The sequence below is a fragment of the Bos indicus x Bos taurus genome, chromosome 10, assembly GCF_003369695.1.
Source record: "Bos indicus x Bos taurus breed Angus x Brahman F1 hybrid chromosome 10, Bos_hybrid_MaternalHap_v2.0, whole genome shotgun sequence".
Taxonomy (NCBI): Eukaryota; Metazoa; Chordata; class Mammalia; order Artiodactyla; family Bovidae; genus Bos; species Bos indicus x Bos taurus.
Genome location: NC_040085.1, coordinates 11,708,788 through 11,733,930, shown reverse-complemented (window position 1 = coordinate 11,733,930; position 25,143 = coordinate 11,708,788). Strand labels below are relative to the sequence as shown.

The window sequence follows — 25,143 nt, the reverse complement described above, 5'->3', positions numbered from 1 at the left end:
ATTTCCTCCTAGCCTCTATGCCTATCATTCAGATGGCTCCTACTGGGCTTCCCACAAAAGATTCCAGCAGGTTCTTCCCTGGTACTCTTCTGCACTCACCAGATGAGTTGTGTTCCTATGGAATTTAACCATGGTCCCCAAATCGATGATGCCAGGGCTTTGTAATTACATAAAATATTCAAACAGTACACAAGCCCATGAAACAAAACGCGAAAAGAAAGAGTAGTTGGTAGTTGTTTCTACACAAATGAAGCTGAATGCTTTGGAAAAGACTTGATAAAGGCAAGTTGCCAAGAAAAAAAAAAAAAAAAAACTGGCAAATTTGGTGTGGATTGGACAACTGTAAATGATTAGAAGCAAAAATAATAAAAATTCAGCATCATTCTATACTCAGATTGCTTTGCAAATGTCTTAGATTCTCATTCCACTTGAAAGAAACCCAAATGGAAACCTTTGATAATGCTATGGGTGTGGTTTGTGCAAGAAAGACAATCAGGGGTTCACGCTCAAGGAAAAGTCCTTGGCCCCCACATCAAACACTTGGTGAGTGTACATGTGTTTTATGTTAAAAATAAACTGTTAAAGGTGTGTGTCTGTATCACTTGTACGATTTTCTGCTTTAACCTACTTTTATAATTAAGTAAAAATCCTGATTAGGAAAGAAAAATCTACTTTATTTCTCTCACATTAAAGAGAACTATTAATTTATTCATTCAATGTTCAACAAATCATGGGTTGGCCAAAAAGTTCACTTGAGTTTTTCTGTAACATCTTATAGAAAAACTCGAATGAATTTTTTAGCCAATCCAATATTTATTACGCATCAATTGGGTAGTGGTTTCAATGTGGGCCAGAGCTGATCTCAGCCTGGCCTCTTCTGCTTTCTGTCCTGCCCCTCCCCTCCCCTTATGCCCCTGCCCATTCCTTATACCCCTCCCCTTCCCTTATGCCCCTCCCCTCCTCTTGCCCCTCCCCTTCCCCTATGCCCCGCCCCTCTTCCTGCCCCTCCCCCTCCTTCTCCTGCCCCTCCGGCTTCCTCCTCCTACCCTACCCCTTTCCTTCTACCCCTCCTCCTGCCCCCCTCCCACCACTCCCCTCTCTCCTGCCCCTTCCTTCCTCCGGCCTCTCTCCATCCTCCTTCTGTCCCTCCCTGCTCCATCTCTTCCTTGTATTCTTCCTTCTCTTATTTCCCCACCTCCTCCACCCCACTTCTTGGTCACTGGCACAGGAACACTAACTGATCCCATGACCCTTCCCAATTATCACAGATTTCCCTACTCCAAAGGGAGTCTCAGTTTTCACACCTCAGCTATCACTACTTTGGGCATTCTCTTTCTTGCACTTAGACTTTTTCAACCTCCTTCTTTCTTGCTTTTTGTCTTCAGGATCTTTTTCCAGTTCTCCAAGAACTGGAACCTTTCTCTTTCTCATTTCCTCAATCCCTTATGGTTGTATTTCTCAGTAAAGTAGCTGACAGGCATTACAGTAATATTCCTGTACTGAACTGTGTATCAAGGAAAAGAAAAGCCTCACGTTTCAGAAGACTAAAACCAGACACTTGACCTAGGGCCATCAACCTGTAAAACCCTTAAAATGATCCAGAACTCTCCTTCATAAGATCTATAAAAATCACCATCTAACCCTGTAATCCCTCTAATTACATCTGTATTTCTTCAAAAACTACTATTCCAAATAAGAATCCCCAAATCAGCTTTAACCATTTGCTTGGCATTTTCAATAGTTTTGTTTTCCTCTGTGTTTTCATTTCAAAGATATATTATGTCAACTGCACAAAAGCACTCTACGAGGTAAAGAAACAGCCCTTGACCAGGGTGATTGGCTCTAAAGAAACTTGGTTGGCTGGTCATCTTCAACTGTTATGCTGCTTCTAGAGAGAAAACTGAGTTTCATTCCTCTCGATCACTGAACAAACACACAAAGATGTAATTGTACATACAAGGGAAAAAAAAAAAAAAAAAAACGGTGCACAATTTGGAGCAAGTCTTTAAGAGATAAATACGCTCCTGTATTACTTAGTGCCTTTTCCTCTCTAACTTGTGATAGGTGACAAATCTTGATCTAGCCTTGACCAACTCTGCTCCAAATGGATATCACCTGTCCTGAATTTTGCACAGCATCCAAGACTCATCCAAGGTTCAAAGGCAACTCAATAACCAGCTCCGTGCAGAGTTAGTCTTAGTGTTTCTTCTGCTACTGCATTTAACTGTGGCTCTTTTTATTACCACAGACTCTGAGCATGGCAGAGGCACTCTTACTATATTAATACTCAGGGCTTCTCCGTCTCTTTCAATGAGGGAGAAGCTGGCTTTCTGTTTCCCTGTGGCTTGGCAAGAACTGGGGAGGGATTTTTAAACAAAATCTCTGCGTATCAGAATTGTGAATCCCCTTCAATTTTTTTTTCCTCTCAGGGGTTTTCTTGGCGACTAACTCCTAATTTTGACCTGTTTTCTCTATAGGTAGAGATATCCTCCAGCTTTTCCTATTAATCTTTATGTATTTGGCTGCCTTGGTCAATATTCTTTTTTTAAACCCTGAGTATTTGTGTGTCTCTGTGTGTTTCTCATCTACCAGTTTTATCAAAGACTTTTACTCTTAAAGTAACCATGGCCCTTTCCCCCAGAACATTTTGAAAAGTATTTAAACAAAAGACATTCTTGCTTTTTTTTCCCCCCTCCCCCTCAGGTTAAAATATATTTATGTGGGCCTTGAAACAGAATGCAAAATGGTTTATGAGCACCTGGCTTATAAAGAAGGAGACTTGGTGGAAATCTTCAGCTGAGCTGTCCTGAAGACTCGCCTGTACTCATAACTCATATATTCTTTCCTTAGAGCAGGACTGTTGGAGAAATGTCCTGCAGAGTTGTTGTTGTTTACTCACTAAGTCACATCCGACTCTTTGCAACCCCATGGACGGTAGCCTACTAGGCTTCTCTGTCTATGAGATTTCCCAGGCAAGAGTACTGGAGTGGGTTGCCATTTCCTCCTCCAGGGGATCTTCCTGACCCAGGGATCGAACCCACATCTCCTGCTAACCTCTGAGCCAGCTGGGAAGCATCGTCTGACTGAGCAGCTCTTTTCAAACAATCCCTTCAGCAGGACCCTAATCCTAGAGGCCTGTAAAGACTCCCAGAGTTCTGCCTGGAGGGTAGCAAGGCCACATCCAGCTTTCAACAGCTCCTACCCTGCTAACTTCTAATCTGTTGGCAATTTCTCTGAAATAATGCACAGCTTGGAGGTGAGCCCACCAGGCCTCCCTGGGAGATGGCCTCCATATCACAGATCATTACAGAGGTTAACTGCAGGGGCATCAATTAAAATTCCAAACATTAAGAAAAAAAAAAAAATTTGCAGAAGGGACTTCTCTCAGATGAAGCCCTTCCTGTACAGCCTGGGTGGCCCCACATTTTTGAGGGTCTTCAGTACTCAAGGGGGCCTTTCTGATAGCAGCCAGACTCACACTTGCTTACCACTTGCTTACTACATGAGGAAACAACGTTTAATCTGCTGCTCTTTTTAATTCAATTAAATATACAACTGTGACTTCCACTTCTGTGTCTCCCATTGGGTCCTGGTGCTCAAATAGGCGTGGTCCTAACATGACTGAGTGGTCCAACTGCATGTCTCACTCCCCTGTGGTTTTACAGCAGGACATGGGAGCTTCACAAACTGGATACACATTTTATGTCCTGAAACAGCTTTTAAACTGTGTTTTAAACTATGGCTAAAAACTGTCCCCATGCTAATTTAGATATCAAAAGTGAACACTGAAGAGACTCAGGCTGCTCTGTTCATGGCTGGACTTTGTAGAGGCCTCAGAATGGAGCATTTCCTGCCTTCTCTGACTCTTTCTGACACATTGGTTTATGTCACTGACGAAGAAGCTTATAGCTCTGCGTGGGTCTTTGGACTGCAGGCCTGCACATGTCAGTTCATGTAAAATTATACAAGCAATTACAGACTAAGAGTACACACACGCACTGTACTCAGTGAAATGCCAGCCATGGGCTAAGAGCATCTGCCTGACAAGTGCTCTAGCCCTGGTTGAGCCATTACATGTGGCACCATCATAATAACATGTTATAGACCGTTTTCACTTTTCATTGTAAATTCTGGGCATTTGGGACTATCATAGTTATGGAGGGAAAAAAAACAAGATAACCTTAGTGATTCAACTTTCAAATAAAAAGTTCTTTTCCCTTTCTAGATTCTGAGTCAATTTCTTTAAAGAGTATCCTGAGATTGTAAAATGAGCTTCACTAAAGAACTGTTACCAATTGCAATTACTTACCTAGATGGACCAAGATGTTCTGATTACTATGCAGCTAAAACCAGTCACAAGATAATTGCAATGCAGAGGCTAACGTATAAGCTATCATCTGTAAAATCTGATTCCAAATTATCATGTTTATGCAAATAGACTCATGAATCTCATAATGTGTAAACATTACAAATTCAAACTTCTAAAATAAATTTCCCTTAATAAAATACTGCCATTGGCTATTTTATAACGATGAGGTTTTTTTTACATAGGATTTTGATTGAAGAATTTTTAAAGGGGTCTGCCATCTTTAGGAAAGCTTGAAAAAAGTCTCAATATACAGACTAAATTCCAGAGCACCAAGCCTTTTCCCTGAGTCTGCACTCAAGGAATGGGCATCAGGAGATAAACACTGATTTTCTGATCTGCATACAGAGCCCACACTACTTGTTCCACTTACTTTGCATGGTTGATATCAGTATCAAATGAAAAATGCAGGCGCAAGTCACAGATGCTTTGAACAAACAGGACCAGAGAGGCCACCTTTTAAATATACCAGGTCAATTATATCACAATCTGTGGGGATGCAGCGAGAGGACAATATTTAAACTTCTTCAGGTAATTTTATTATGCAGCCATGATAAATACCCACAAGTCCATTAACATTTTTATTTTAAGAAAAATCTGAGGGGACTTTTCTGGCGCTCCAGTGCTTAAGACTTCATGCTTCCAATGCAGGGGACATGGGTTAAATCCCTGGTTGGGGAACTAGGATCCCGTATGCCAAGCAGAGTTTTTGAATAAATAATAAATGAAAACTCTGAGTCCTAGATATCTCTCAGTGAATAGCAGAGCACAGCATAGAGCCCAAGCCACTTAATCTCAGTCTAAGCACTTCTCACCACAGCACATAGCTGTCCTGGCCTCAGCAGCCTTTGTGAGTATCAAACTTACTACACATATGTACATGGCACATCAAAAGTATCTGTGAGATGCAGGCCCTCAAGGCTCATTACTAGAAAAATATACAGTAAAATTCAAATATTGAATTGCTTATTTTCTTATTTTCTTTTCAAAAGATTTTCCACTCACCTGAGAGACTCCATGACACAGGAAACCATGGTCCTGGGTGTCCCAGGAAAAAGCAAGGGCTCCTCAGAGATGTTGCCAATTTTCTGCAGATGGGGGTGATGTTCAACTCCTACAGAAGAATAACAATGCTATTTTTAGTATCATCAGCTTACAAAGAGTCTAGAATCTAAGATTCTGCAGCTTAGGCCAGCCTGTTCAACAAGAAGTGAGCAAACGGAAGACATTAGGACAAAAATACCATTGCCCATTTATGCCCAGTTATGGTCACCAGATTGCCCAAATGAAAACTGTTTATGTATGAAAGTGAGGTAACAAATTTGCAGGACACTCAGCACAGTGACCCATAGGAAATGTTTAATAAGCTACCATCAGTAAGACTACTTCAGAGCCCAAGCTAACATCAGAGTTGTCACTAGGCAGGTGTACATTGGAAATCTTGTTCCATCCATTAAAGGCTACTTGACCCATTAGAAAGTCTTTTCACCTCTCTGTCCTGGTTACTCCACCTGTACAGTAGGGGTAAAAATACTGCCTAAACACAAAGAGAAATGGCGTCTGGATACTGACAAACCTTGACAACATCACACAAGTGAAATACAAAAGGCTACGTATTGTATAGAAAGTGAAGTCGCTCAGATGTGTCCGACTCTTTGCGACCCCATGGACAGTAGCCTACCAGGCTCCGAGATCCATGGGATTTTCCAGGCAAGAATACTGGAGTCGGCTGCCATTTCCTTCTCCAGGGGATCTTCCCAACCCAGGGATCAAACCTGGGTCTTCTGCACAGCAGACAGATGCTTTACCGTCTGAGCCACTAGAGTGATCCTAGTGGACTTCCCTGGTGGCTCAGACAGTAAAGTGTCTGCCTACAATGCGGGAGAGCCGGGTTTGATCCCCTGGAGAAGGAAACAGCAACCCACTCCAGTACTCTTGCCTGGAAAATCCCATGGACGGAGGATCCTGGTAGGCTACCATCCATGGGGTTGAAAAGAGCCAGACACGACTGAGAGACTTCACTTTCACTTTCATTTTCACATATTGTATGATTCCATTTACAGAAAGTGTTCAGAACAGGGAAATCTATAGAGACAAAAAAAAATACATTCGTGATTACCAAGGTGAGGAGGGTGGAGAGGGGCTACTTCGAGGGTGTGAGGATTCCGCCTGAGGTGACAAAAATGTGCTAAAGTTAGATTGTGATGATGGCTGTACAATTTTGTGAACACACTAAAAAAAAAAGTTTAATTCTACACGTTAAATCGGCAAAGTATATGGCATGTGAATTACATCTCAATAAAACTGTTCAGGACTTCCCTGGTGGTCCAGTGGTTAGGACTCCGTGCTTCCACACAGAGAGGGAGCGGGTTCAGTCTCTGGTGGGGGAACTAAGATCCTACACACCATGTGCTACGGACAAAAATAAAAAACAGGAAAAAAAAAATAAAACCTGTTCAAAAAATATGTCCTAAAGAACCGAGGCAGGTTGTGAATAAACGAGTGGACACTGTCATATGCTTAGCCCAGTGCCTAGAACAGAGGATGCTCAATTAAAAGTAGCTGTGGGGAATTCCCCGGCACTCCAGTGGTTAGAACTCAGCGCTTTCATTGCACAGGGCCTGTTTTCAATTTCTGGTCAGGGACTCAGATCCTGTACATCATGGAAAAAAAAAAAAAAAAAACCCTAAAAAAAAAAAAAGTATCTCTGAAGATACCAATGCAGGAAGAGGTCAAGTAACATCAAGTCTGTTGTCACAGTAACAACAGGAAGGTAAAACCCCTCACCTACAAACACTACTCCATTCAGAAAATTGCACTAAACACAATTCCTTAACATCGTCAAATGAGGCAATGGTTTCAAAGGCACATTATAAATAGCATCAGACAGCCTGGGATGGGAGGCTGGGTTGGAATGTAATGGAACTTGAGGAGAAAAATCGTGGTCCAGACTCCTCTCCTCACACACCTCCTCCCAGGGAAAGACAAAGAAATGAAGCAGGGTTTCAAGGTGTGCCCGGGAGTCCTCATTAATAAAGCCAGAGTTTTCCAAAATCATTGGTTTCCAAATTCTCCTCAGGACTTCACATTTCCTTTTCACTAGAAGGGCGAGGTGGGGGATAAATTACAAGGACTTATGAAAAGACTGAAGAATCAGAAAATTCCGTTTGCAGGGGAAAATAATCAAGATGTTTAAAGTCACCACCAGCCATTTCTGGGGGTTATTAAGACAGTCAAATCTCTTGACTGTAATCACCCCTAATTAGCCATCAGCAACTCATGAAATTACTCATGGTATTGAGGACCCTTAAATTCCTGGGCCTCAGCCAAAAGTTACACTGAGATCCACCAGGAAGAAGGCCAGCAAGTGGGAATTGGAACAGTTAAAACTCCTCTGAATCCGAGGCATGGTCCTCTTACTCTTGGCTGGGAAGCGGATACGCACAAAGACGGGATTTAACTTGGGAGTCAGATGAAATCTCTGTCAAGCTCTTGATAATGATCAACTAATCAGTAATTATTTACTTAGTATTTGGGGCACTCAGGTTCTTTCCAAGGTGCTATGGAATTCAGGAGAAGATGAGGCAATGCAGAGTCTTACTTTCCAACTTAAAACGTGGATAAGTTTTAGAGACGTGAAAATGTGTGGGAAAAGGTCAGAGTCATCCAGAATAACTTAGGGTAAAGAGTGTGATGCAGATACCCTGAGCATAAATGGAGCTAGTTCAGGAGGAGAATCACTGGGGAGCTAGTATCAACAAAGAAGGTAGAACTGAAAATCAGTCCTTAGAGCCTGTGCGGGTTACAAAAGAACAATCCAGAGGGGTTGGCAAGAGTGTACACTACAGCCTGAAAGACCTGGATCGAGGGCCAACGTTCCCACTTATTAACCAGGTGACCTCAGGCAATTAACCTTTCAGACTTTCAACTTCCTCATCTGTAAAATGGGGGTGCTGCTGCTGCTGCTAAGTCGCTTCAGTCGTGTCCGACTCTGTGCAACCCCAGAGACGGCAGCCCACCAGGCTCCCCCATCCCTGGGATTCTCCAGGCAAGAACACTGGAGTGGGTTGCCATTTCTCCTCCAATGCAGAAAAGTGAAAAATGAAAGTGAAGTTGCTCAGTCGTGTCCGATGCTTAACGACCTCATGGACTGCAGCCTACCAGGTTCCTCCGTCCATGGGATTTTCCAGGCAAGAGTACTGGAGTGGGGTGCCATTGCCTTCTCCGAAAATGGGGGTACTATCTGTAATACGGTTGTTTTGAGTATTAAATATTTATTGAGAGTCCATGATGTGGATGCTAAATACCCACTCTCTTTCTCTCTCTCACACACACACATCAGGCTTGGTCCCTGCCCTGAAGGAAATTACTGGGTTGGCCAAAAATTTTATTCAAGTTCTTCCATAAGATGTAACAGAAAAAAACCTGAATGAACTTTCTGGCCAACTCGATATAATCTAGATGCTAGAGGGCTGCACACCTGTAAGAAAGTGAAGCATAAATAAGTATAAAAATAAAACTGTGATAAGAGCCATGAAAGAAAGTGCAGGTGCCTCAGAAAGTATACTGGACAGTGGTCAGAGACGGTCCCTCTGAAGAAGGCCTTTATGTTGGGTTTTGAGGGGTGAGTAGGAGTCAGTCAGGTGAAAAGGGAGGGGGCACTCCCGGGAGAGGGAATCACACATGAAAGGTGTGTGAAGATCCGGGAGGAAGGAGGAGGCAGCACAGCAGGAACGTAGCAATTGAAGGAGAACACAGGGAGAGCCGATCCTCTGCTGAGTAATAAAGTCCCCAGAAGGTGGTAAATGGCTGGCTGAGGTGGGCAAGGGAAGGAGGTGTCAAAAGTGACTCCCCCCAGATTTCTGGTGGATGGAAGTAGCAAAGGAGATGTTAATGGAGCTTTTCTGGTTTTGTCAGGAAAGGAAGGGCAACGGTGAGGAAAGAGGGTGTGATACAAAGCAGTGGTTTCCAAATCTGACACGAAGTCAACCAGAAAAACATCTTAAATCATCAAAACAGTTTGAAAATAGATTTACAACTGCTGCTGATAACCATGAGCCTCGTTCTTTCTGTGTATTTTGCCTTTGGATATTTGCTGATAACAGAAGGAAGCCAACACGATTAGCATGTCATTTTAAAATACAGTTCCTTTCATCTTTCTGCCACCCTTTTAAAATTTCCATTTTGAGTGCATGTTTTGTGTGGTCACATCATACACTGGTAGGTTAAAAAAATAACCAAACATAGACCAGTGCTATATGCTGAAATATTTTTTATGGATGGGGTGCAATCAAAAAAAATTTGTGGCGGCCACTACTCTTGAATGTTTTTTGACCAACTTTTTGTCAGATGTGACTGGTCACTTTTATCTCCTGAGATGGTTGGTGAGCGTGTCCTGGCATCCACTTGGGTTTCCATGACTATAATAGGGAATAACAAATCTGACTCCATGTTGGATCTTTCTCTCTTAACTTTTGCACTATATTGCTTTTGCTACAAGTTAACCACTCAAGGGATGTTGCCTATAGTTTAAAGTGTACATAATGGTACATCTCGGGGAACCTTGCCTCCCACACCTGAGCATTAAGCTAAAATACCTTTGTTTAGCTCACAGGAAACCTCCTGAACAGGCCCACCTGTGAATAGCTACAGGAAGGAAAAAACTAACACATGCCCTCTGGAGTCTGGCTGGAACCAGGAAATCATTCCAACAACTTGTCACCCTTTTGGAAGGCTTCCCTAGTGGGTCGGTGGTAAAGAATCCGCCTGCAATGCAGGTTATGCGGGTTTGATCCCTGTGTCAGGAAGATCCCCTGGAGAAGGAAACGGCAACCCACTCCAATGTCTTTGCTTGAGAAATCCCATGGACAGAGAAGCCTAGCAGGTTATTGTCTGTGGGGTCACAAAAGAATCGGACACAACTCAGTGAGTAAACAACAGTGATAATCCTTTTTGCTTTACCTCTTCACCTCCCCTTCTTTGTTCTATAAAAGAAACTAGCATCCAAACCTGGGCAAGATGCTTCTTTGGGATAATAGTCCACCATCCCCACGGCTTTCCAAATAAAGTCACTATTCCTTGCCCCCAAAACTCTCCATTGACTGGCCTGTGGCCTGTCCTGCGGCGAACAGTTCAAGCTTGGACATGCTACCATGGTTAGTATGTGTGAAATCAGTTCTCCTTTTCAAACTGTGGGTCATGACCCATTAGTCTGTCATGAAATCAATTGCGTGAGTCACGACCTGCACCTTTTTAAATGAAAGAGAAAATAGCAGTGTTTATCACACACAGTGAGGCTAAGTGAGTATGTCTCACTGAGGCTCCTGGTCAGAAAAGTTTAGAAGCCCTGGCTCTGGTGGATCAGAAGGTACTGCGGGATTCTCGCTGTGATGGGGGGAATAAAATCATGAAGATGGAGCCAAGACATGTTACCCAAGCCCTGGGAAATGCCAGGAGAATTCTGATGAGATGGATGAGAAAGAGCCCTTGTAGGTTCTGGAGTGGGGAGGGACCTGATGAAAGTGAAGTTTCCCAAAAACCCACTTGGCCACAGCTCCAGGACTGAGTAAACACGCTATCTGTGGAGTGAGTCGCCTTTGGGGGTTTGCTCCTGTTGATTTATAACCTTTCTTGACAGTGAACGAAAAATAATCAAACAATCTAGTTTCTGTTGGAACATATGCTCCCTGGGCGCTGGAAGCCCCGCTGGCTCTCCTTTCCACAGAGAGCTTGCACGAAGGCTGGACCAGGCATGTGACATGGCTCAGGCCAAAGTCACAGGCCCCAACACCTCGAGGGTGGGGAGGATGTGGCAGCAGGTGCGAAGGCTGGGGACGAGAGGATGGAAAGAAGGCCAGGAGAGATGTGACTCAGGATGGGTCACCATGCCCTAGGCACTGGCACAGCTGTGCTGCCCTTTCTTACAGTCCACCTCTGAGCATCCTTCCTGCCCCTTCTCCTCCTGGACTGCAGAACCCCTGGAAGATCCCCCTCTCTGATTTCAGCGTATCCCAGAAAGAAGCATCTGCTCAGCCTCTCAGGTTTGGGTTCAGTGAGACCACCTTGTAGCCACATCCCAACCACAGACAAGCCAGTCCCCCTCCCATCCCCCCACAAGGGAATTCCCACAAGGGAAAGCCACCACCCAGACAAACAAAGGCCCTAGTCCCTGAGGACAGGAAGTGACTCACCAGTGTAAGAATGAGAATCAGAGGTTTCAGAGAGAGGGGCCATTTAGACCCCAAGTCAGCACCCAGGAAGATCATGAGTGAGGACGAGTCTCAGAACCTACCTATTCCTCTGTGAAAGTTGCCCCCGAAGGTCCTGATATGCTGGAGCCTCCATCCTGCCCTGTCCTGTCTTCATCAAAAACGCCAACATCACCTTCTCCTGCCCTGCCTGTGTCTTCTAACAGAACTGTCCTCTCTTAGAAGTCTGGCCCGCTGTGTACTGCGCCCCTACCTGAGGCCCAGTTGTCCGTGGACCAGAGTACCAGGTGTCAGCTCCCAACATCAGGGCATCCAACCCACCTCTGTCTTAAATTATCAGAAAAGTGGAAGAAAACTCAATGCCAGGAATCAACTTTTACTACGCATCAGATACACAACATAAGCATGTGATCTAATTCTCACAGCAAAACTGAGACTACGCGATGGGTAGAGGATAGGGCTTGAACTTGAAGACAGACCACCAACCACAGGGCTTCTCCTCTTTTCACTTTATTAAAATCACTGCCTCCCACGTAGCAGAGAATCATAGCTGGACACTCAATAAATGAATGAATGGAAGGATAGATGCCACCCCAAGGGGACTGGGTGTATCTCACCTATTTTGCTAGGAGATGAAACATTTCAAGACATGACTTGACTGTGCCATGAACATCACTTAGAGCAAAGTGAGCCAAGATGAGCAATGTAATAACCTATTATTTCAGATAATAATAATATAGCTGGGAACTCTAACAAACACCTATTGAGTGGGTGCCATGTGTCATATGGTATTCTGAGAATTTCATATTCATTCATTCTTATAACAACCCCATGAAAGAGGTATTATTGAGAAATGAAGGTGCCAAGAAGTCAAATAACTCTCCCAAAGTCACCCAGCTAGCAGGTGGGAAAGTCACAATACAACCCAGGCAGGCTGAGCCCAGAGTTTATGCACTTAACCATCATTTGATGCTGCTTGCTATCCACATACAAACAGTGCCAGCTTAAAGGAGCAAGACAGAGGTTGCATCTGCTGCTGTCTTCTCCCTGGTGTCATCTAGAGTTAAAGGAACATTATAAGTCTCAATAGGTACGTTGGATTCCTCAAGTCCCAACACAGCAGAGTGGTCCCATGTCTTCTGTAGGGCTGGGACCAGTCATCCTGAGATCATCCTTGAGTATTTGTATGGGGGCATATAGGTTACCAGCTAATGAGCTTTCAATACCTCTTGGGTTAGGAAGCTTCATGTGAGAGAGTACATATGACAAGGGGTGGGGGATCCCTGCCCTTGAGGAGCTTAAACTTTTATCAAGGCAGCCAAATAAACACACAAAAGTGAAAGTGAAAGTCGCTCACTTGTGTCGGACTCTTTGCAACCCCATGGACTATACAGTCCATGGAATTCTCTAGGCCAGAATACTGGAGTGGGCAGCCTTTCCCTTCTCCACGGGATCTTCCCAATCCAGGGATCGAACCCAAGTCTCCTGCATTGCAGGCAGATTCTTTACCAGCTAAGCCACAAGGGAAACCCCAATAACAAATACATAAATAAATATTTCTTTCACAATGACACATTACCCAAGACAGTGACCAATGGCTGGTACAGACAAAAGGAATGCCAACAGTCCAAAAAAGTAAATATCACAGTGGACTTCTATTGTTAGCACTTACATTATTCTTTCGAGAGAGGAATATCCTTTGAAGAGTCACCATTAACAACCAGGTGGGCAAATTTGCCAGCCAACAATGGGAGGTACAGGACAGAAGCTAGAAGCTTGTAAGCTAGAAGCTTACAAGAGAATGGATTATCATCTCTTTTAACAGAGATGTTAGGCATGCTTGCTCTATGCTCTGTTTATGCTTCTCCCTCACTGGCCGGGGAGCTTCGCAAGGCCAGGGATAAGTTTATTCATCTTTACATCTTTGCTCATCTTTGCCTGGTACACAGTGGCTATGCAATAAAAGCTTGATGAATGAATGAAGGATGAATGGTGTGTGTCTCCAACAGACTTTTACTGAATTGCTAGGTGCTCAATGAATTGCTACAGACTGCCCTTGAGACAGAATGAAGGCACCAGGCCACTGCAGATGCATGCTGCCTCCACAGCGGGTCCAACCCTCCCAAGCCCTCTGCTGGCCATCATCATTCGCCACAGCCCTTTCAGGAAATCCTGCCCCAGGCTGCAGTGCTGTGCTCTGCTGTGCTTAGTCTCTCAGTCGTGTCTGACTCTTTGTGACCTCATGCACTGTAGCCTGCCAGGCTCCTCTGTCCATGGGGATTCTCCAGGCAAGAATACTGGAGTGGGTTGCCATGCCCTCCTCCAGGGGATCTTCCCAACCCAGGGATCGAACCCAGGTCTCCCACATTGCAGGTGGATTCTTTACCATCTGAGCCACCATGGAAGCCCAGGGTATTGAGGAAAATAGACCTTAGGGCCCCAGGCCTGGTCACATTTCCAGTATCACCCTACTGGGCTGAGGCCAGCCAGAGAGATGGGCCCCAGACATTCCCTCTGCTCTCTATCTTTGGTCTTTTCTCCTACCCCTTGCAAAGCCCATCCTTCTTCCACATCATATTGAAACTCAGCCACAGAACTCATTTCTTCCCACTGAACCTCCATTCTGCAAATTGGCTGGCTTGCCCAGAGCATCCTGAAAACCCAGAGAATTGGAATTTAGAAAAAATGCTGAGAAGATCTTAAAACTCCCTGGATACTTTTAAGCAAACACATGACAGCAGGTTTTTGCTAACTCATTAAAGAAATCACCTTAGTTCTCCTTTCTTCCCTGGAGAAACTAGGTAATCAGCATGGATTAGTCAAGGATTTCAAGGCAAACTACATCATTTTCACGGTCATTGACATTAATGTGGTGTATATTTGTTTTCACTCCTAAAAAATGTTTCCCAGGTAACCCAGGAAAACAGTCTAGGGTAGAAATATCAGGCAGGCAAGATATTTTCAATAAATGAGCCATTTGTTCCTGCTTCTGTACAGAGTTGCTTTTTCAATTTCAGATGACATGACACTGCAGATAAAAGGGAGAAATGTATTGGAGTAAGAGTGCCTTCTCTTGTCCAAATATTACTTGGTCATTTGATTTACAGCACTTGATAAACCTGGTTGAATTTCTCTACTTCTGTGTAGGTATCACATTCAGAGCTCCAACCCAGCAATTGTCACAGTGTATCATTATGATTGGTGCTTTCCTTTCCTCCCCATAACAGGACACTACAGAAGAGTAAAGACTTTTCTCAAGGAATTATTTTTTATATTCTTGGTTCCTAGAACAGCACTTCAGGGCCCAGTAGGTGTTCTGTGACGACAGGAAGAACTTCCATTCAATCTCACTTGGAGGGCCTTCTCTTCAGGCATGATTGTAATACATTCCAAACGTACTGATGCCCAGCCTACAGTCTGAATAGAGACTCTACTGCTTTGTAATAACTATAACTGTTTCTGAAATTAACACCATCAATGACATTCTCTGCTCTCTTCAGACACACATCATAGTGAACTGTGAAGGGATGCAGGCCACTCTCACTAGGAATCAAAGATACCTACAGACAGACTCCATTTTTCCTCCCTGCTCAGAATTCAACCCCTCCCCAGCATCCTCTGCCAAGAATGATTTATAATCCCTGGGTTGTAGACATCGAAGGAAACAAGGTCAGACTTCCACAGCCTGAGCTCTGCACAAGAACCACAGATTTTCTGACGTGCTACCCAAGCCTTCTCCAAGATGATGAGCCATCTCATTGCAAAAAGCAATATATTTTCCAGCCACTTTTGATCGAACGCAGGTGGCCACGGGACTAAGGGCAGCTCTTGCTCAGGCTGAGCTACCCTTCTGGCCCACTTTCTCTCCTTTTGCTATAAGGTCCAGGTCCTGACATCCACAAATGGCCCTTGGCCCTCTGGCAATCACCTGTGTACATCTGTGTATGCACACACACACACACACACACACCAGGTAAGGCGGGTGTGCCAAGTGTACTAACAGAACAAACTCACAGACAACAAGCGTCATTTTTACCCATAAGGTGGGTCTAGGTGAGACTTAACGGCTGTTGAAAAAAACGTTTATAAAATTGTACATGTTTACTGAAGAAAAATTGAAAACGACAGGGAAACATAAAGAGGAAAGTGATAATTACTCATAATAACCTCACAATCCCAGTTAGCCACTCAATGTTTTTGGTGTTTTTCCTTCTGGCGTTTGTTTCTATGCTTAATAATTTTATATGAAGTGGAAGTGTTAGTCACTCAGTCACGTACGACTCTTTGTGACCCCATAGACTGTAGCCTGTCAGGCTCCTCCGTCCATGGAATTCTTCAAACAAGAACACTGGAGTGGGTAGCCATTGCCTTCTCCAGGGGATTTTTCTGACCCAGGGATCGAATCCAGGTGTCCCGTATTGCAGGCAGATTCTTTACCGTCTGAGTCCCCAGGGCTGGTGGATACACTCTTTGAAAACAACCCATAAGTAAGAAGGATCTTAAATAGTTATACCTTTTGGCTTAGTGATTCTGGCTTTAGGAATCTAGTATAAGGACCTAAGCAGAGAAACGGGTAAAGAATTTCCTACAAAGATATTCATCACCGATTCCAACAATAAAGGAATTCCTTACATATGTTATCTGGCTTCCATGGGGTTAACTATTACGCAGTGATTAAAATATTGATGAATGTTACTAATAAAATGCTTACGATTTAAAGTGAAAAATAAATGCAAAACTATTTAAGTGATTATATATAGAACATATAGATAACATACATAGTTCAGTTCAGTTCAGTCGCTCAGTTGTGTCCAGCTCATTGCGACCCCATGAATCGCAGCACGCCAGGCCTCCCTGTCCATCACCAACTCCCGGAGTTCACTCAGACTCACGACAGAGGATGAGATGGCTGGATGGCATCACCGACTCGATGGACGTGAGTTTGAGTGAACATACATAAGTAAATATTAATAAGTAATATAAAGATTATGCATAAGTATATATTAATAAGTGATATATAGACAACATATATAAGTATATATTCTGTATTTTAGTATAGAATATTAAAATATTTTAATCACTGTTTAATAGTTCATCCCATGGAAGCCAGATAACATTGTCTAAGGAATTCTTTTATTGTTGGAATCTGTGACAAATATCCTTATAGGAAATTCTTTACCTGTTTCTCTGTTTAGTTCCTTACAGTAGATTCTTACTTTAGATTCTACCTTACAGTAGATGCCCTCTCCAATTGCATGAAAGTGAAAAGTGAAAGTGAAGTCGCTCAGTCGTGTCCGACTCTTAGCGACCCCATGGACTGCAGCCCACCAGGCTCCTCCGCCCATGGGATTTTCCAGGCAAGAGTACTGGAGTGGGGTGCCATTGCCTTCTCCGTGCCAATACTGTTAGCATTATAATAGTTTCCAATTTGATACATAGTAAGTTAGGATAAGCAAGTAGCTACAACAAGCCATCCCAGAGTTTCAAAGGTTTTGAAAAAAGGTTTGACAAAAAGTTTTTGCTCAATTCATTATCTGATGTGGGTTGGCAGGGGCATTCTGCTCCACACAGGCATGCAGGCATCCAAGGAGCCAGTCTCCTTTCACCTAAGGACGTCACCATTGTCTAGGGCCTCAGAATCCTCCACTGGTTTTCTTTTTTTTTTCCACTTTCCATTCAGTGAACAAACAAGGGAAAAGGGAAAGCATGCGAGACTGAGCTGACAGCTTCACAGAGGTAATTTAAGTCACCGCCACTCTCCTATTCCATTAGTCATATGGCCACACCTAACTGCAGAGCCTGTAGGAAGGTGGTCTGTCCACATTCCCAGGAGGAAACTTTTGGGTAAATGACTTTTCCTGGTACAGGATGGGCATCAATGTGTTAGTCACAATAGGTGAAAAAAAAAGTCATTTTAACTGTATTTCCTTTGATTATTAGTAAAGTTGGAACAGATTTTCATTTTTATTACCCATGTGCACTATCCTGTGCATTTTGCCAGTTTTTCTGTTGAGTTCATAATGTTTTCAGTTGAGCTTTAAGAAGCACTTTCTATATTAAGGACACTGACTCTTATTTTCTCAAGTTCTTTCAGTTTGATTTTTGTCTTTTAATTTTGCCTTTAAATTTTATGGAAATAAGTTTTCTTTTTTTTTTTCCTGCCATACAGTAGATCCTTGTTAGTTCAGTTCAATCGCTCAGTCACGTCCAACTCTTTGCGACTCCAAGGACTGAAGCACGTCAGGCTTCCCTGTCCATCATCAACTCCCGGAGCTTAATCAAACTCATGTCCATCGAGTCAGTGATGCCACCTAACCATCTCATCCTCTGTCGTCCCCTTCTCCTCCTGCCCTCAATCTTTCCCAGCATCAGCGTCTTTTCCAGTGAGTCAGTTCTTCGCATCAGATGGCCAAAGTATTGGAGTTTCAGCTTCAGCATGAGTCCTTCCAAAGAATATTCAGGACCGATTTCCTTTAGGATGGACTGGCTGGACCTCCTTGCAGTCCAAGGGACTCTCAAGAGTCTTCTCCAACACCACAGTTCAAAAGCATCAATTTTTCAGCAGTCAGCTTTCTTTATCGTCCAACTCTCACATCCATACATAACTACTGAAAAAATCATAGCTTTGACAAGATGGACTTTTGTTGGCAAAGTGATGTCTCTGCTTTTTAATATGCTGTCTAGCTTGGTCATAGCTTTTCTTTCAAGGAGCAAGCGTGTTTTAATTTTATGGCTGCAGTCACCATCTGTAGTGATTTTGGAGCCTAAGAAAATAAACTCTCTTACTGTTTCCACTGTTTTCCCATCTATTTCCCATGAAGTGATGGGACCCGATGCCATGATCTTCATTTTCTGATTGTTGAGCTTTAAGCCAACAGTTTCACTCTCCTCTTTCACTTTCATCAAGAGGCTCTTTAGGTCTTCACTTTCTGCCATAAGGGTGATGTCATCTGCATATCTGATGTTATTGATATTTCTCCCGGCAATCTTGACCCCAGCTTGTGCTTCCTCCAGTCCAGCGTTTCTCATGATGTACTCTGCATATAAGTTAAATAAGCAGGGTGACAATATATAGCCTTGACGTACTCCTTTCCCAGTTTGGAACCAGTCTGTTTTTCCATGTCCGGTTCTAACTGTTGCTTCTTGACCTGCATACAGATATCTCAGGAGGCAGGTCAGGTGGTCTGGTATTCCCATCTCTTTAAGAATTTTCCACAGTTTGTTGTGATCCACACAGTCAAAAGCTTTGGCATAGTCAATAAGGCCTTTGGCAACTTGTTAGTTACCTATTTTATTTACTTTTTGTCACAATATTTATTTATGTGATTTCTTAACCCAGTGTAGACTTCTCTCCAGTATTAAGAGTCAAAACCTTGGGGGAGGGGATTTATGACAGTTGAATGCTGTGAGGAAGCATGGTTTTATTTATTTTTTAAATTTTTTATTTACTTTTTATTTTTGTTTCGAGGTACAAATGATTAACAGTGTCGTCACCATCTTTAAATCTATCAGTCATTTCCTTTGTGACTTTCTGATTGGCATCTCCTCACAAAATCTCAAAGCACACAAAAACTGGGAGATTCTAACCCAACTCTCCAAATCCATTATTTTTTTAGTCATGATTCACAGATGAATAAACTGATGCTCAATCAAACCAGATAACTGTTACAAAGTATCACAGCTAATTAGACACAGAGCTCAGACTAGAGATTTTTGATTTTTAATGAGTGTGTAATACGTGACAGCTTGCACTGAACACTTTTCAAACATTATTTTATGAGGCAGGTGCTATCGATATGCCCATTTTACAGAGGAGGAAACTGAGGCTGCGAGCAGTGAAGCACTGTGCCCAAGGTCACCAGAAGCAATATGCCCCTAGTAAGGAGCAGAAGCGTGATGAAACCCAAGGCCACCTGGCTTGTCTCGGCACTCCACTAAGTTGCCTCTCAGGTCCCCTGACACTCTGCGTCAGATACACATTTCCTGGAGAGCTGTTTGTGTTCACATTCACCAGGTATGCAACACAGGTTGCAGCCTGGGTCTGGCCAGGGGAGCTGGTATGCGTGAGGTTGTGCTCTGCGTGTTCACTCCACTACTGCTTTGGCCTTGAATCCAAAATGTCATCTCAGTGCCCCCACACACATGCCCGTCCAGAACACATCCTGGCTCCATGTGCCTCGACCGCCGTAAATCAGCCAGCCACACACTTTGCCCTTGGTGCTTCTGAACATCAGAGGAAAGGATTTGCCTTTTCCTGCTCGGCACATTTGAGTTATGTCATTATTTTTTTAAGCGATAGAAATCTAGTCAATGATTTGTAGCAATCACTGCTGTGCAATGTAGGCTGAAAGGCTCCATATATCCTTACGGAGGGAAACAGAAACCCAGCAAATTAGTCCTATTTCCTTGACACAATTCTGTGATAGGCTGGTATTAGGTAAAGCTGAAATCGGGTGCTGTGATTAAAAGATGATGATAATGCAAACCAGACGGCCATCTTGCGAATTAGGAAATGTTTTCAAGGAAACCAAGAGAGGCAAGTCATTGAAGTCAAAGGTCACCCAGAGGTCAAGGGGGACGATAAAAGGCAACTGGGTTTAGGAAGAATAAAACTGTTACTGTACCCTTTTTCTTGAACCCCATCATCAGAGGCCATGCAAGTCTATTCCCTGCCTGTCTCCTCTGTCTGCCTCACTGACTTTCCTTGTGACCCAAACAAGCATAGAAAAATATCAATCATAACCCACCCCCGACTAATGAGCTGTGTACACTGGGTAAGGACTCTTACACTCTGACCTCTTTGATAATTATCTCACGATGAGGTCTCGAAAACCCAACATGAGACCTACCCTCTCATTCAGATGCTTTCCTGAATTTCTAGTTTCCTCCTGCTGGTGGTGGCCCACCCAAGATGAATAATAAGAGGACTTGGACCTGGTCATCACTTCCACACCAAGCTCTCTTTCTGCCGCCCTTTCCTGCTTTGGTGGTGGTATAACTATTCTTTTTTTTTAATATTAATTTTGTATTTGGCTGCACCTGGTCTTAGTTGTGGCACACAGGATCTTCAGAGTCATGTGGGATCTTTCGTTGCAGTGCACAGATTCTCTAGTTGAGAGGCACAGGCTCAGCTGCTCCACGGCATGTGGTATCTTAGTTCCCTGACCAGGGGTGGAACCCACATTTCCAGCATTTCAAGTCAGATTCTTAACCACCGGACCACCACCAGGGGAAATCCTGGTATCCCTATTCTTCCAATGAATAAAGCTCAAAGCCTGCCTGGGCTCCTGTGATTCCCCCTCCAGTGAGCCTCAGGCCCCATCTCTCACCAGCTCTCAATTCTGCATTTGTATTATCTCTCAGATAAACCTTCCCCTCTGCTCTCCATCTTCTACCGGCCTCTTCAAATCATCATCCAGATCACGGCAGTTAGTGTTTCTTCCACTTCCCCTATGCACCTTTACCAAAAATCAGATGGGCACACTTCTGGGTCCTCTATTTTGTCCTTTGCCAACACCACATGGTCTCGATTATTTTAGCGCTAAGTCTTGAAACCTAGAAGACGGATTCCTTCTACTATCTTTTTTTTTTTTTTTAGATTTATTTATTTACTTAATTTGTTTTTGACTGTGGTGGGTCTTTGTTGCTGCATGAAGGCTTTCTCTAGTTGCAACAAGCGGGGGCTACTCTGTTGTGGTGCACGGGCTTCTCATTTCGGTGACTTCTCTTGTGCACCACAGGCCCTAGGTGCATGGGCTTCAGGAGTGGCAGCACATGGGCTCAGTAGTTGTGGTACCTGGGCTTCATTGACCCATGGCGTGTGGAGTGTTCCCAGACCAGGGATTGAACCAATGTCCCTTGCATTGCAAGGCAGATACTTAACCACTGGACCACCAGGGAAGCCCCCTGATTCTTCCTACTTTCTTTCTTTTCAACAGTATTTTCAGAAATTTGAGTATAGACATATTTTGGTATGGATTTCTTTGGGTTTATCCTGTTCGGAATTTACTAAGCTCCTTGAATCTAGAGACCTTCCTAACCTCAAGAAGTTTTCAGTAATAAGTTCATTGAGAACTTTTTCATTCCCATCCTCTTTCCTCTCTACTGGGATTTCAAAGACACAAAATGTTAGATCTTTTGTTAGTCCTACAGGTCCCTGAGAATCTGTTCTTCTTTTCTTCCACTCATCTATTTTTCTCTCTGTTGATCAGATTGGGGAATTTTATGGTTATATCTTCAAATTCACTGATTCATCTCCATTCTGCTGTTTAGCCCATCCAGTGAGATTTTTTTTCAGTTATTGTCTTCTTCAATTCTAAATTTTCATTTGGTTTTTCTTTATGCCTTTTGTTTCTTTGCTGAGACTTCCTTTTTTCTCATTTAAGCACGTTCGTATCTGCTCACTGAAGCATTTTCATGATGACTGCTTCAATATCTTTGTCAGAAAACTGCCACATCTCTGTCATTTCAGCTTTGGCATCAGTTGATTGTCTCTTCTCATTAAGTTTGAGACCCCCACGTATCTTGGTGTGACAAGTGGTTTTTAATTGAAACCTGGACATTTTAGGTATTCCCTTACGAGGCTCTAGAAATTACTTAAACATTCCATTTTAGCTGGCTTACTCTGACACTGCTTCAGCAGAGGAAGGGAAATCCTACCACATTACAGTCAGGTGGGGACAGAAGTTCAAGTTCCCCACTTGGCCTTCACGGACGGCTAGCTGAGTGGGCAGGGGACTCGTTATTACACTGAGCAGGTTAGGAGGTTCTAGCTTCCAAGCACGTCTCCACTGATACTTTCCTGGCTGGGAGGGGTAGGAGGGCCTTGTCACGGTGCCTCACATGGCCTCCACTGGCACACTGGGGCGGAGGCAGGAAGCAGGAGGGAGTGCACGACCTAGTTACTGCTGGGTGGTGGGAAGAGTCCTGACTCTCCACGAGGCCTCTACTGACCACTCAGTGGGGCGGGACCAGGCCATCTTACTGCTGCTGGGTGGGAGTGAAGGCCCAGGTTCCCCACGTATCTCAACTGAGAATTGAGTGCTCAGAAATGGCTATCATCATTCATTTAGGAGTGAGGAATGAGTGACCCCAGAGACAGAGTAGAATGGGTTACTGGAGATTAAATGGCAAAGCAGTGGCAAAGTCAGGACTGAACACCCATGCCCCTGGCTCCAAGACCACCTGTCTACACACCAAAGAATTCCAAAAATACAGCAAGAATGCCAGCCCCCTGCCAATATAACAATGCAAAATCTCACCAGCCAAAGGGTAGCGGCTGCCTCTCTTCACATCCTGCCAGACCCCAGGCCAGAAAGCACACGTGGTTATGCACATCAGCCCCCTGAACAACACAAACACACGTCTACTCAAGACGGGCCTTCCATCCAACACACACAGCAAAAGCACACTCGCGAGCCAAGAACTACAGCATCACAGTCACCTTCGGGGCTGGTGGTCTCCCATCTGGAGAGGATCCTGGCTTTCCTACCGTTGGAATCTCTGAAACCAAGATACACCCAGGAGCTGTGGACCTCAGAGCAGCCAGCAGGCCAGGCGCCCCCCTCCTGGCTGGAGAGCCGAGTCTGCACCCAGCTGGAGGCGCCTGCCTCAAACCTGGGGCCTCTCTTCTGGCCCCAGCCGCAGTCTCAGCACAGCACTGCTTATTCTCCGGCAAGGGAAAGCTGGTGACCTGGGAGGGGAAGCTGCTTTCTAACAGCCTTTGTTTTTGTTTCCATTTAAAAAGGTTAGTGACTTTACTGGATGTGGAAAGAACCAAAGTAACAATTTCAAAGAGGCTCAGCATGTTTTGGAGCTGACCAAATATATAGAACTTTTGGGTGGGGAGGAAAAGAAAGGGAAGTGAAGGAATAAAGTTTATCCCACATTCGCCACGCACCAGACATACCCCTTGGTGCTCCATCGTGCCTTCTCCTGGCTTCTGCAACAGCCATTCCAGCCAGAAGCAAGTTCCAAACCCCTTACCATAGGCCATCAGACTGTCCAGAGGCAGGCAGAGGTTGCAAGACCCCAGCATGGTACACAACCGTGAACAATGTTACAGGATGCAATTTGAATCATGAGATGGAGTGATGTAACTATTAAGAAACTGGTTGGATGCCTAAATTTCAAAACAATAAGATTTACATTTTAAAATTCACAAGAATAACTTGGCTACATTGGTATCACCCAGGCTCATAAATACCCACAATCGTTTGATAGAATCTGTGAACTTAGCTATGCTGTTATGAGCACTGGAATGTCTATGAGTGATTTTGTTGACTACAGGGCTACTTTGACATTTACTCTTTTTATTTTTTTAACATTCACTCAGTTGAAGACAATTTTCACATATTATAGTCATCTAGGCCAGGGGTCAGCAAACTTTGGCCAGTGGGCCAAACCTGTCCCAGTGCCTGGTCTTGTCACATTTTCAAATGGCTCAACAAATATTGAAAGGATACTACTTTACGATGTGAAAATTATATGCAATTCAAATTGCAGTGTCCATAAGTAAGGTTTTACTGCCTATTCATTTATGTATCAACTATGGCTGCTTTTGTGCTCAAAAGGCAGAGCTGATTAGTTGTAACAAAGACCCTACAGCCTGCAACTGGTCATTTACAAAAAGAGCTTGTTGGTCTCTGGTCTGGATGGTGCTGGACTGAAAACACGCTGAGATGATGAGGGTGACCACCACCAGCAGCAGCTGTTGAGGAAGCCAAACACCCATCCTGAGATACAAGCGGGCTGCTTGTGAGCAAGCCCTCTGCGCAGCACTGGTGATAAGCAGGGCACTGTGAAAAGCCACGTTCAAGCAAAATTATGCACCAAGCACCCGTGAACTCTCTGTACATTTATTTTACGGGAAAAAACATGGTCTGAATGATGAGAGATCTGAATTCCGTGAGGTTTTCAAGAACGCAGTCCTCCAGGTACGGAGCAAAAGGAACCCTCTTGCTCTCTTGGTGGGAATGTAAATTGATTACAGCCACTATGGAGAACAGTATGGAGGTTCCCTAAAAACTAAAACTAGAACTATCATATGACCCAGCAATCCCACTCCTGGGCATGTAGCAAGAGAAAACTATAATTCAAACAGATAAGTGTATCCAGTGTTCACTACAGCACTATTTACAATAGCCAGGACATGGAAGCAACCTGAATGTCCATCCACAGAGGAGTGGATAAAGGAGATGTGATACATATATACAATGGAATATTACTCAGCCATAAAAAGAAACTGTGCCACTTGCAGAGATGTGGATGGAACTAGAGACTATCATACAGAGTAAAGTACGTCAGAAAGAGAAAAACAAATAGCATATATTAATGCATATACATGGAATCTAGAAAAATGGTACAGATGACCTTATTTGCAAAGCAGAAATAGAGACAGGCGTAGAGAAGACATATATGGATACCAAGGTGATGGCGGGGAAGATGAACTGGGAGGTTGGGATTGACATATATACACTGTTGACACTATATATAAAATTGACAACTAATGAGAGCCTAGTGCACAGCACAGAGAACTCTACTCGATGCTCTGTAGTGACCTAAATCAGA

At 43.8% G+C, this 25,143-nt stretch overlaps 1 protein-coding gene across 3 annotated transcripts in view; it reads right to left on the bottom strand.

The window, feature by feature from the left end:
* The window catches only part of THSD4 (thrombospondin type 1 domain containing 4), a 673,523-nt gene that overhangs the window by 634,880 nt on the left and 13,500 nt on the right, over positions 1-25,143 (bottom strand). For all 3 annotated transcript variants that reach the window (XM_027553103.1, XM_027553105.1, XM_027553104.1), the window contains exon 2: positions 5,372-5,480. In XM_027553103.1, the coding sequence (XP_027408904.1) occupies positions 5,372-5,400 (29 nt within the window). In that variant the 5' untranslated portion in view covers positions 5,401-5,480. The remainder of the gene's footprint in view (positions 1-5,371; positions 5,481-25,143) is intronic.